The 11,634-nt window shown below is 41.9% G+C and overlaps 1 protein-coding gene across 1 annotated transcript in view; it reads left to right on the forward strand.

The window, feature by feature from the left end:
* PRTG (protogenin) overlaps positions 1-11,127 on the forward strand; it is a 76,134-nt gene extending 65,007 nt beyond the window's left edge. The window contains 8 exon segments of the mRNA XM_014873956.2: positions 399-585; positions 2,202-2,329; positions 3,090-3,260; positions 6,831-7,013; positions 7,576-7,696; positions 8,644-8,809; positions 9,738-9,842; positions 10,765-11,127. Of these exon segments, the coding sequence (XP_014729442.2) occupies positions 399-585; positions 2,202-2,329; positions 3,090-3,260; positions 6,831-7,013; positions 7,576-7,696; positions 8,644-8,809; positions 9,738-9,842; positions 10,765-11,127 (1,424 nt within the window).
* Positions 11,128-11,634: the final 507 nt, after the last annotated feature.

Genomic DNA, 11,634 nt, shown 5'->3' on the forward strand with positions numbered 1-11,634 from the left:
AAATACTGCCTTAGTCATCCTGCAACTGAGGCAGTGAAGCATGTTCATGAAGCACGGTTGAACAAACAAGACAGCCCAAGCACATTTCCCTCCCTTGCTGAACTATCTGCATCATCTAACATGATATATCCTGTCTCTTATGAGAGATTTCTCTCTTTTTCTTGTCTCTGCTGATAGCTTTGACTTCATTTTTGAATAAACCGATGGGATTGCAGCAATAATACGGCACATGTGTTGGGTTAGGAGGGATCGGTAATGGCTTTTACCACATTCCTGGGTCTGAATAGTGCTGGGTTAGGGCAGATTTGTATCTAAACTATGGGCTCAGACCTCTTAATGTCACCAATATCTGTATGGAGTGCAATAAATAATTCCTGCTTCTATTTCGTTTTCAACAGCTGTCCGTGATCGCATGGTGCCACCCCCACCACCCCCTCACCACCTCTATGCCAAAGCCAACACCTCATCCTCCATCTACCTGCACTGGGGCAAGCCAGCCTTCACCTCTGCTCAGCTCATCAACTACACCGTGCGCTGCAACCCCGTGGGGCTGCAGAACGCCTCCCTGGTCCTCTACCTGCAAACGTGAGTGCAGTGCTGCTCAGCACTCCTGGCTGCCAGCTCCAGATCCTTCCCACTCAGTTTCTACTCTTCCTGCTCTCTTGTAATTTTCTTTTACTAGCAACAGCTTTTATTTCCCTCAGAGGAATGTAGGTTAAGTTTCTTGGGTTTTTAAAGGTGTTTTCACAGAACAGCTTCATTCTCTACCACTCATCCTTGTGTTGGATCATCGGGCTAGCTCTTGATTTTTAATGTCTTTTTAGCTATCTAGGTTGAATTTAATTTTAAGCTCTTTTTCAACTATACAAAAGTCAATACTTATTTTATAGGTAGCTTGTCCGGGCAAAGATGGGGCTTAGTCCAGTGTCTGATTTTAAGACGGAAAATGAGAATTTTTGAGGGCTTGACCATTTCACTGTGGGAATGCCATGTTCCTGAGGGTGTGGCACCCTGCCAGGGGAAAGCTGAGTAGGATTGCTTGCTGTGCAGAGAAGCAATGCCTGAGGCACAGGATGGCTGAACAGGGAGAGGACCCTGCCTTGGGTTGCTGCTCAGCCTCTGCCCAGGTGGTTTGGGAGCAGAACACTTTGCTCCATGCTGGGGGCCTTGGAGCTGGTGAGGGAATCCATGTGTGTAGCTCCCTCAAAACTCCAGTTTACTCAAGCCTCTAAATAAGAAAAATGCTGTCTTAAAGGATAGTTTCCATCCTTATATTCATGGTTTTCTCTTCCAAGAACACATCTGCTGCTGTATAACTCCCAGCTTAACGATTAGACACAGTATAATCACCATGTAAAGTTCTTAGTGTGCAATGTGGAGCATAGCAATGAGTGCTGCTTTTTGTGATAGGATGAGGCTATCGCCAGTACTGGTTACTGCCCCTGCAGTGCAGCAGATGAAAATACTAAATGAGATTTAATAAAGCAATATCTGTAGAGTAAGACCATTTTAAATTGAGATTTAATCTTCATTGGGGTATTATCATCCAGAATTAACTCTGGCATATATGGAAGATTTCCTTCCACCCCAGAATCAAAGTGAAGTGAAATGTCTACAGTTGACTTTGTGAACAAATTGTAAACTGCAGTATTATAATTAATGGAATAAATTCTGCAATTAATATATTACTAAATATTGCTACCAGCTGAGTAAGGAGCGTTCATATTCATCCCCTAAATATAAGGTGTGGAGGCCGTAAGTGGAAGGGAACATTGCCCATATAGCCTCTGTGTGACCTGGGAAGCAGATCCAAGAGCCAATACCACGTGCCTTGTCAGCTGTGATGCTGGTTTCAGTTTGCTACTCCAGCTTGAAGCACAGTGTTCTATGGACAAGTGTGGAAAGAGCTGAGTTTGGGGTATTTGCTGGTGGTCCAGCCAATGATATTCTTTGTTCATCAGCTGTTCAAACAACATTTATAAAAACATTGACAGCAGACATAACATCCTCCTGAGAGCTCCAGGGTGCTACAATTACATTTCCAGGTAGGCAGCACAGGTGTGCCACAGGTCTGGACTTGGACTGGTTTGTCCTGTGTTGAACTGACAGTGGGAATCCACTCATGTGACTGAGACATCTGATTTGGGGATCTTCAAGTCAACTGCTGCTCTTTAATGTATTTTATTCCTTCATCTGTCCAGGTCAGAGACTCACATGTTAGTTCAAGGTCTTGAGCCAAAAACCATGTATGAATTTGCAGTTCGACTGCACGTGGACCAGCTCTCCAGTCCTTGGAGTCCTGTGGTCTACCACACTACCCTCCCTGAAGGTAAGGAACCAGGAGAGGGGACCTTATGGTTCTAAAAAGAACATTCTGTTAACCAAATGGCCTGGAAAAGTGCATATTAAGTTTAAGCTGTGTGTAAGAGAGAGAAATCCTTTCCTCTGAGACACAAATATGCTCTTCTTGGTGAGAGATAGAAAAATGCTAGAAGGGAAATCCCTGTTTTGGAGCTGTGAAATTATTTTTCAAAATCCACCCTAAATCAGAATTGATTTTTGTATAAAGTGTGATGCTTTCACTACTAGCAGCCATTGAATAGAAATAACTTGAATAAAAACTTTACAATATGTATGTATTGAAGAGGCGTGCCTGATTCATAGGCATTTATGAAAACATATTTTAAACCCCAGAAGTTTTGGAAACTGTGAGAATATTACACATCTGCTGCCTTAGCTGCTGGTTTGATTTACTGTCAGCTTGGTAGGGGAAAATTCACACCTGCAGTTTCATGTTCTCACCAAAGCAATGTTTGGGAGGTGTTCACAGGACAGTGAAGTGGGGGATTGTCAGTAATTGTTTCTTTCTGGAGTTGAGGAAAAATACGAAACTTGCTTTTACAGAATGAATCTAAGCTATTGACTGTCTGAGTTAACAGGAAGTGTCTCTGAGGAGCAGTAAATGTTTGTTTCAGTGTGGTTTCTGGGATGTAGCACAGCCATTAGGACTGCACATCAGTTCCTTTCTGAGCAATCTAATTGCATGTAAATTGGGTTAGCCTAATAGCATTGTGTTACTGTTCTCACAGCACCATCTGGCCCTCCAGTAGGAGTGAAGGTGACTTTGATAGAGGATAATACTGCTTTGGTTTCCTGGAAGCCACCTGACGGTCCTGAAACAGTTGTGACACGCTACACTATCCTCTATGCATCCAGGAAGTCTTGGATTGCTGGGGAATGGCAAGTGTTGCACAGAGAAGGTAAACTAAAATCATGAACCCATGCACTGGACAAACAATGATGCTACTTATAAGATGCTTTGTTACTTTCAGCAACCTTGGGTTACACTACAGTTACGATTTATGTAATAAATTCATATAAATGTTCACATGAAAGTTCCAACTAGCTTAGAATTCTTGCCATGGGAAGATGTATTAAAAAGCAAGTTCATATTCAGAAGATGAGGAGAGAAGGGTCTCTCTGTGTTGCTTTGGAGATCAGTGTGTGGCTGTAAACCAAAATATCTTGTAAATCCAATTATATCCATCTTAGTTCCACTGCAACCATGATTGTGATGGTTTCATTTTGTAAATGCACTCTTTCAAATCTGAAGTCTCTGAGATGCCTTCCTCTCCAGAAATAAATGTTTAAATGTGGCTGTGTGGGTTTAAACGTTTCTGTCGAGCACTGCCAATCCAGTTAGCTCAGTTTGCTTAATGAACTTTCTCCTACTCCCAGTAAATCACTCTGCAAATTCAATTTAACTCTCTGGCTCTATTCTACTGCTGAGCCCCAGCTAATCTCACAGTACCTTGGGTATGCTGACATGAACTGCAGTCACATCTCTCTGATTAAATGCAGAGATAGTATAAATTTTTGTAGGCACTTTCTGAATTACCCTGGGATTTGAAGAGCTGGATCAAGAACAGATTTCTACTGTAGTCAGAAAAAAAGTAGAAGGCATTTATTGTTCTGTTTGTAGTCAAAATAGACAGAGGTAGTTTAGAATAGATGATGTTCAAATTATGTCTTAAACCAGGGAGGAAAGCTCAGTGTTACAGAGTGAAGTCCTGTGCTTGGGTAGCCTGTTTAAGAGGGTTGCCCTGGAAGAGTCACTGTTTTGTTGTTCTCTTTTGTTACCTGGCTGGAAGCTTAGTTGTCAGCAGAGAGTGAGGCTGTACATTTTCTGTGGAGATAATTCTAAAAGCATAATGAGTGTGCTCTCACAGAGGATAATTCATTTCACCATCATGGAGAGTTAGCTGTTCTAGTTCAGAGCTGTTCTTCGTGCTGCTCCTGGAGAAAGGACCAACAGCCCCTCTGAAAGGTGGCAGTGCCACTTTGCTGCAGCACAATGGTGTTTGTCAGGCTGACCTCAAAGAGAAGAGAAACAGGAAAATGACTATTAAACTAAATCTGTGAAAAATAACTAGTCTCTGAAATATCAGTCAGGTCTAACTACAGGGGAAGATTGAGCCCATGGGTTTTCACTATTAAAATTGTTCAATGAAACAGTAATTTAAATAAAGTTGTCCAACTAAATTGTTGGAAGAAACAGTGATATTGTTATATTAAAGGACAAATTTACTGTTATTTTTTACTCAATAAAACACCCAGCAGATTTAAATTCATGGAGAGCTTATATTTGAAGACTAAGTCTTGTCATTCTGTTGATGATGCACTGTATTTGCTGCATGCAGCAAAGTGGCTGAATTGCTTTCAGCTAGATCAGCTCAGTCATGCCTGTGAAACTGAGCAGCATCTCTGATTGTATTTCACCAGAGATTTCGGATGACGGGATGGCAATAACAATAAACATTTTCGTGTGTTCCCATCCTGAAAGTGTTGGAGGGAATGAGCAAATGGAGAGCTATAAATCTTGGTGTATTACTGTGCCCATCAATGTTAGAGCCACAAATTTTGCATTTTGACAGATATATTAGGGTTTGAGGCATAGCGTGGAATTCAGGCATCTTGACACACTAGGACAATCTGTTATGGTCCTAGTTAAAGTATAGATGAAAAAGGCTGTGAAAGGAAATTAGTATGTAGAGATAAAATTGGGCAAATACCATGATCAGTCCTGTGACAGTCCTTTCATAGGTAATTTGAGGTAGAAGCAGGGTTTGGGTTTTTAAATGCATTTATTCTGATTAGGTCAGTTAACTCTGTGCAATCAGCATTGTTTTGTCTTGATGCTAAACTTGTTCTGCAGTAGGTTTGTGAAATCTTGACTCCATTCCATTATCATATCTCCAGAGAAATCCCCTCAAATAAAAAAAAAAATATTAAAAAACCCACCAAACCAAACAACCACCAACCAACCCTGCAACCTATAAAAGTCCTAGCATGGGCTTTAGTTTATGCAGGAAATTTTCTCCCAATCCACCCCCTAATTCGACTGAGCTTGTGTTAGGCCTGTCAAAACCAGAAAATAAAACTGCATTTTGGGGCTGATTCATGATGTGAGTTACCTTCCAGCCACCTCCCCCTTGTTCCCCACTCTTCAAGTGGATCAGAAGTTACAGCCCTTGACACTTGGTGTGCAGTAAATCAGTGCCAAGTGCTCACTTGCTTACCAATGCAGGAGATTGGAAAGGAGCTGGTGGCAAGGAGCCTGTGATATTGAAATGTGACCTTTCACCCTTGCTGGTGCTAAATATTACAGCTCCTTTGGTTACAGATACCTCACAATTTACTTCAAATGCTTTCAGCTAAAGTTTTTTTAATGGAAGAACTGAAATAGCTTTTGAAGTAGCTTCCTTTTTGCCAAATGCATAATCTTTTCTGTCAACAAAACAACCTTATATTTTATAGGCTCCCATGATAATATAAATTTTGACTTCTTAAACTGATTTAAGAAGTTAAAATTTTGACTTAAGTCTGAGAAAGTAAATGGAGTATGTGAAAGCAAAGAGATAGATTTAATGCTGTAACTGCCACTATTAGGGAAATAAAAGCAGCATATTTCTATGGTATCAAGAAACACAGGTATTTTAGAAATGAATTGGAATTCTAAGCAGTAGTTGCAGACCCTGGCTAGGCAAAGCTCTCATTGATGTTGATAGGAGTTTTGCCTGTCTAAGGACAATGCTGGTGAATCCTATTTATGTTCTTATTTTTTTTTCCTGCCTTCAGGGACTTTAGGAAATGAATCTCTAGCATATGAAAAAGACATTTTCTGTAATATTCTTAGTAGCACAGCTTAGATGCACAGTAATCAAGGAAGCCTACACAGGTCTAAATAGGGATTAATTCTATTTTAAAATCACTGTATAAGGTACTCTTACAGAGCTGTCTTGTTCATTTAACTAGACCTGAAATTTGACAAAGTGAACCTGAATTCTTTTGTTATGTCAATTTTCATTCACTTTCATGGCACAGTAGGTGGAGGAGAGTCACATGTGTTCTATATGAGGGAGGTTTAACATTCTGGTTTCTCTGCCTGAGAGTCTGGTTAGTGCTGGGTGCATCTCCTTGCAGATGTGATCACAACATAAAGGCTGTCACACTGAAATGCAGCTGTGCTAGATTCAGGGTTGGTGTGCTGTGTCACAGCCAATACTTGAACCTTGATTTTGAACTATACTGGCACTTCACAGTGTCCTACGTCCAAATAGAATGGAGAGAAAGGAAACGAGGGATGAGAAGGCAAGCCCAGTGCTCATTCTGTAGCTTGTATATGCAGGGTAGAAGGTATCAAAGTGATCACAATCCCTAAGCAAGATTTAGAAGTGCTATTGGGAAAAAAGTGTAAGTCTCAATGTCTGAATCTGAGTGGTTTCCCAAAATTTTGTCCAACTGGAACTGTTTATCATATCTTATCACAGGAGCAATGACCATGGCTTTGCTGGAAAACCTTGTAGCAGGAAACATCTACTTGGTTAAAATAGCAGCCTCCAATGAAGTGGGAGAAGGACCCTTCTCAAATGCAGTGGAATTTGCTGTCCTGCCAAAGGAGACATCAGAGTCTAACCAGAGACCTAAACGCTTGGATTCTGGGGATTCCACAAGTCAGTAGCAATGTTTTGATTTCTCTGTCACAAGCAGTGGGGAGAAAAGATCCCTGTTTGTTTTAGCTGTAACCACTTTCTGGGTAAACCATTCTGTTTTATGTGAGGCAGTCCTAGCAGTGTAGTGTTTGCTGCTTCTAAATAAAACAATTCTGGAATTTTTGTCTCAGTTCAGCTCACAACTGGTCTAATTCTCTTGCTCAGACATGGAAAATTTGCCTTTCAAATGAGAATACAGAACTGGTTTGAATTTTAATCACTAACTTTGCAGCCAGTCTTCTAAGGCATTTCCTTTAAGTCCTTTATCTGGCTTGAGCTACCAGTAGCACTGGGGCTGTCCTCTTCCTCCCTTCCCAGGACTGTACTGACTAGACACACTCCTCTGGTCTACAAGTTTTATTTTCAGAAGTATAAAAATGTATGATAGAGAAGGCCTGGAAATCTCATTAGAAGGAAACATTTGTCTCTGTGGTTGTAACTGCAACCCTATTAATTTCCTGACAGGGAGCAGGGGTTAACTCTTCTTATTTACTGAGCCTTTCTATGTTCCTTTTTGATACAGCTTATTCTGACTATTACCATCTGGACCAGAAATCAATGACTGGCATTGTTGTTGGGGTTTGCATAGCCTTGACCTGCATCCTTATCTGCATCCTGATCTTAATTTATCGCAGTAAAGCCAGGTATGGTTTTGTTCTCAAAGATTGAGCTCTTTTTCAATGCACTCACTCTTGGATGTGCCTTCTCCAAGAGTGCTAAGTTCTCTGAAGTATTCTTCACCTGAAGTACTTCACCTGTTTCTAGCAGTGTTGGAAACAAAGCACTTTGTTGGCTCTTCCTACTCTACCTGAGCCCCTTCTCTAATGAAAAGGAGGAAGAACCCACGGAGTGAGTCACTGGTGCTGCTTGGACAGCTCAGTGTGAGACGTTTCCAGCTGAAGCCTTGTTTTGGCTCAGATTAGAATGCTGCTGTTTGTTGTCTGCTCCTCCTTCTGAGCCCTCCAGGCTGCCCACAGCTGGCTCACAAGGCTTTACCCCCCGGGTGCTGCTGGACAAGAGGAACTCTGTCATAAAGGAGATCCATGATGCAGATTTTAAAGCAGATTCACGATGCAGTTTCTTTGCAGTGGTGCAAGCACTGTGTGTCTGTCGTCACCTGCTAGAGGGTATAAACTGGCCCAGTGACTCTGCCCAGAACTTTGGGATCAGAACAAATATAAGTCACTTGAAATAATAAATTAAAAAACTCTTTGAAAGTGTTTTTCTGTAACAAGGGCTTTTTAGCTTACATGCAGGACAAAATATGGATTGGGAGACAGTCTCTGTGTAGTATGGTAGAAAGGTCTTAATGTCATTAGTGGTTACTTCCTTCAAGTAATATTACTAATCATGACAACTTCTGCACATAAGCTTGTAGCCTACTGTGTATGATTAACTGGAAGCAGATGTTATTTTTATCACAAGCAATAACATTTAAATTCCACGTGAGTTAGGAATATCATATAACGAAATGTAAATGCCAAGAATATACCAGAATTACTTGATTAATAATAGCTTTGAAGTTTATCCTTGATTTTTTTTTGTATTCTATTCCTGTGGGTCAATTTTACTCCTCCTTAACATTGTGTAGGAAAGCATCTGCTCCTAAGCCTGTGCAGCAAAGCACTGACCAGCTGTCACATACCAGCATCTCATTAGCCAGTCCTAATGAGGTGGAGAAGAATATTGAAGGAATTGCAGAGAATGAAGAATCCTTATTGCCAATGATAGTGGGAAACAGCTTCATTGATGCCAAGGTACTGTGACTTTTACTAACTCCCAGGTCAGAAATCTTCCTTTAGAATTCATTGTTATAACATCAGAGTCCTTATCAAAAGTAAAATCCATATACCACAAACCTTCAGGAGGCTGTTCTATTAATGGGATGAGTACAAAGTTGGCAATCCCGGCTCAAATTTTCAATTCTTATCTGAAAGTTCAGCTGGAGATCTGGTTGAGTACACTTGTCTTCGACTGTACTCCACAGATTGCAGAGTTTGGCCCTGGCACAGCATCAAAGGACAAAGCCTCCATAGACTCAGGGCTGCTTGGTGGCCTCTGCTAGTCCCTGAAGATAAGTGAGAGTCCTTGTCAGCACCTAAGTCAGTGCACAGTCAGCTATGGCACTAAGCAGGTGTTAAGAAAAGTATTATTTTTCTGTATATTTACTGGTAGGACAATGTTGCAGTTTATAAACACGTACTCAGTAAAATGATAAATCAGCCTAGATGGCAGGAGGTACCAGAGCCTTCAGTCCAACAACACCACAGTGGCCTTTCTTTCACATGCAGACATACTGAGCTCAGGCTTGTTCTCACTGCAAACCTGAGTGCAGCTGCTCCCTGAGGATGTGTGCAAGAGCTGAGAAATGGAAACGGACCCAGGGGAGGCACTGCCTGTGAATGGCCACGTTCTAAGCACTAGAGCAAGAGCAGTAGCTGGAATATTTTGCTGTGCACCTGCAGTATTGCAGCTTTGGGTCTGGAGAGAAAGCTTGCCAGATTGAGTGGGTCTGTTCTTGTCTCAAGCAGATGGGTACCTGACCACAAAAATGTGACTTACTACTCAGGCTTCATTTGTCTTCATTTTCAGTGTGGAACCAATAGGTGGGAATAGAAAAATATTTTCAAGTATCTTAGAAATTTACTTTATTAAAATAAATGTTTGCATCTTCCTCTATTGTAGGGAGGATCTGATCTGATAATTAACAGCTATGGGCCTGTCACAAAGACTAACAGCAAGAAAAGGTGGCTGTTCTTCCAAGATGCTAAGAAGGTGAAAACTGAGGAGGTAATTGCTCTAATGGGCAGAAATGCACAATCTTTACTGTAATACCCTTTTTGCAAAGGAAGATACATAGTTTTCTGTTGGTGGAAAAACGTATCTAGTGGTCTTAGTATTAATTGGGTAGTTTCAGTGGTGCCCTATCTCACCATAGTAAAGTCTTACAGAAATTCCATTTTCTGACAGATATTGTTGTTAGGACACTGTGACTCTTTACAGTTGGCAGACACTGTAAATCTACCCTTAACTGTTTACTTGCCTTTGCCTTTGTATCTGTGAGCAGAAAGATTTCTGTGTACTTTTCATTGCATGAACTACTTCTGCAGAGGCTCTATATAAATAGAAATACGTATTTGCAAATAAAAATAATATTGAAATAGAAAGAATCCTTTCCTACCCTGGTAGCTAAAATTTTTATTGGATGAAGAGAAACAAATGAGGGAAACTAGATGATATACCCACGTTACATATGTTACTATGCAAATTCATACCTATGGAGCATATAACATTCTTCATTGCATTTTAACTTGTATTATGCTCTTGTGTATTTAAGAATTAGAAAGTCTTGATATCCATGTTGTAAAATTGTATTGAAAAATATTTCTGCAAGCAGCTGTGTATTTCTGATGCCTCTATATGAAAAATATTTGCTATCAACCAAGGAGTAATGCTTAAAGAACATGCGTGAGGGAATGAGAGGGAGCTCTACCAAGTGTGTTTTTAAAATACTCTACACGTCTCTCCAGTGAAATAATTTTTTATTATCCATGCTTATCTAGAAGGATTATGTGGAAGAGACAAGTATGCGCAAGACTTAAGATTGATTATTTTTAAACTGAAAGAAGCAGCATTCTGGTGGAATAGGAGGCAGGAAGAATTCAGGTGCCGGCTCCGTTTTTCTGAGGCTGTTTTCTCCGTGTCTCTGCAGCCGCCGCGGAGGTTCGTGCGGGCGCTGTGTCTGTACCAGCCGGGCCCCCCGGTGCTGCTCAGCCAGGACGGCTCCCCCGGCTGCCCCGGCCCCCAGCCCGGCTTCCAGGGGCCCTTCGGCGGCACGGCCGACACCGAGCACTCGGCCAACAGCGAGGGCAGCCACGAGACCGGCGACTCGGGGCGCTTCTCTCACGAGTCCAACGATGAGATCCACCTGTCCGCGGTGGCGACTGCCACCCCCCCGGGCGGCAGCCCCCTGGGCAGCGGTGACTGCCCCGCGGAGAGCCGGGCCAGCGGCTGTGCCGAGCCCCCACTGCTGGTCCCTGCTGCCCATTCTCCTCTGCAGGCCCACCACAAGTGACCCTGCGCCACCCCGGACATTCCCAGTGTGTGTCTGTTCGAAGGACAATGAACAGGGAGCCAAAGTTTCATGGTGGAAAGCCTGACTAACGGGTGATCCATGCTTCTGTTGAATGTTGGGGGGGGGGGTGTTTCCTATATTTTGGTTTGGTTTTTTTAAAGCTCACTCATTTTGAATGTTCAGTGGTCAAAAAATGTGAAAGGAGTGAAGATTTCTGACTAAAGTTAAAACTATGTCACTGGAGCAAAGGGAAGGCTGATGGCCCTTTTGCTGACTATCTACCTCAGTTTGCCGAGAGGTGAACTCTGAATGACGACTGCTTTACCTCATTTGTGTTCTAGTAGGTCTCAGCTATGGAACTGATGATACTTCCTAGTAGTGTTGTTTTATTTTGGGTTTTTTTGTTTTCATCCCTCCCCCTGCAGTTGTGTGTCGAGTGAGTGTGTGTGAGTGTGCATGTGAATGTACTCAGTGATCAGGGAGTTGTATTGGTTGGTAGACAAGATT

Source organism: Sturnus vulgaris, chromosome 13, assembly GCF_052056855.1.
Source record: "Sturnus vulgaris isolate bStuVul1 chromosome 13, bStuVul1.hap1, whole genome shotgun sequence".
NCBI lineage: Eukaryota > Metazoa > Chordata > Aves > Passeriformes > Sturnidae > Sturnus > Sturnus vulgaris.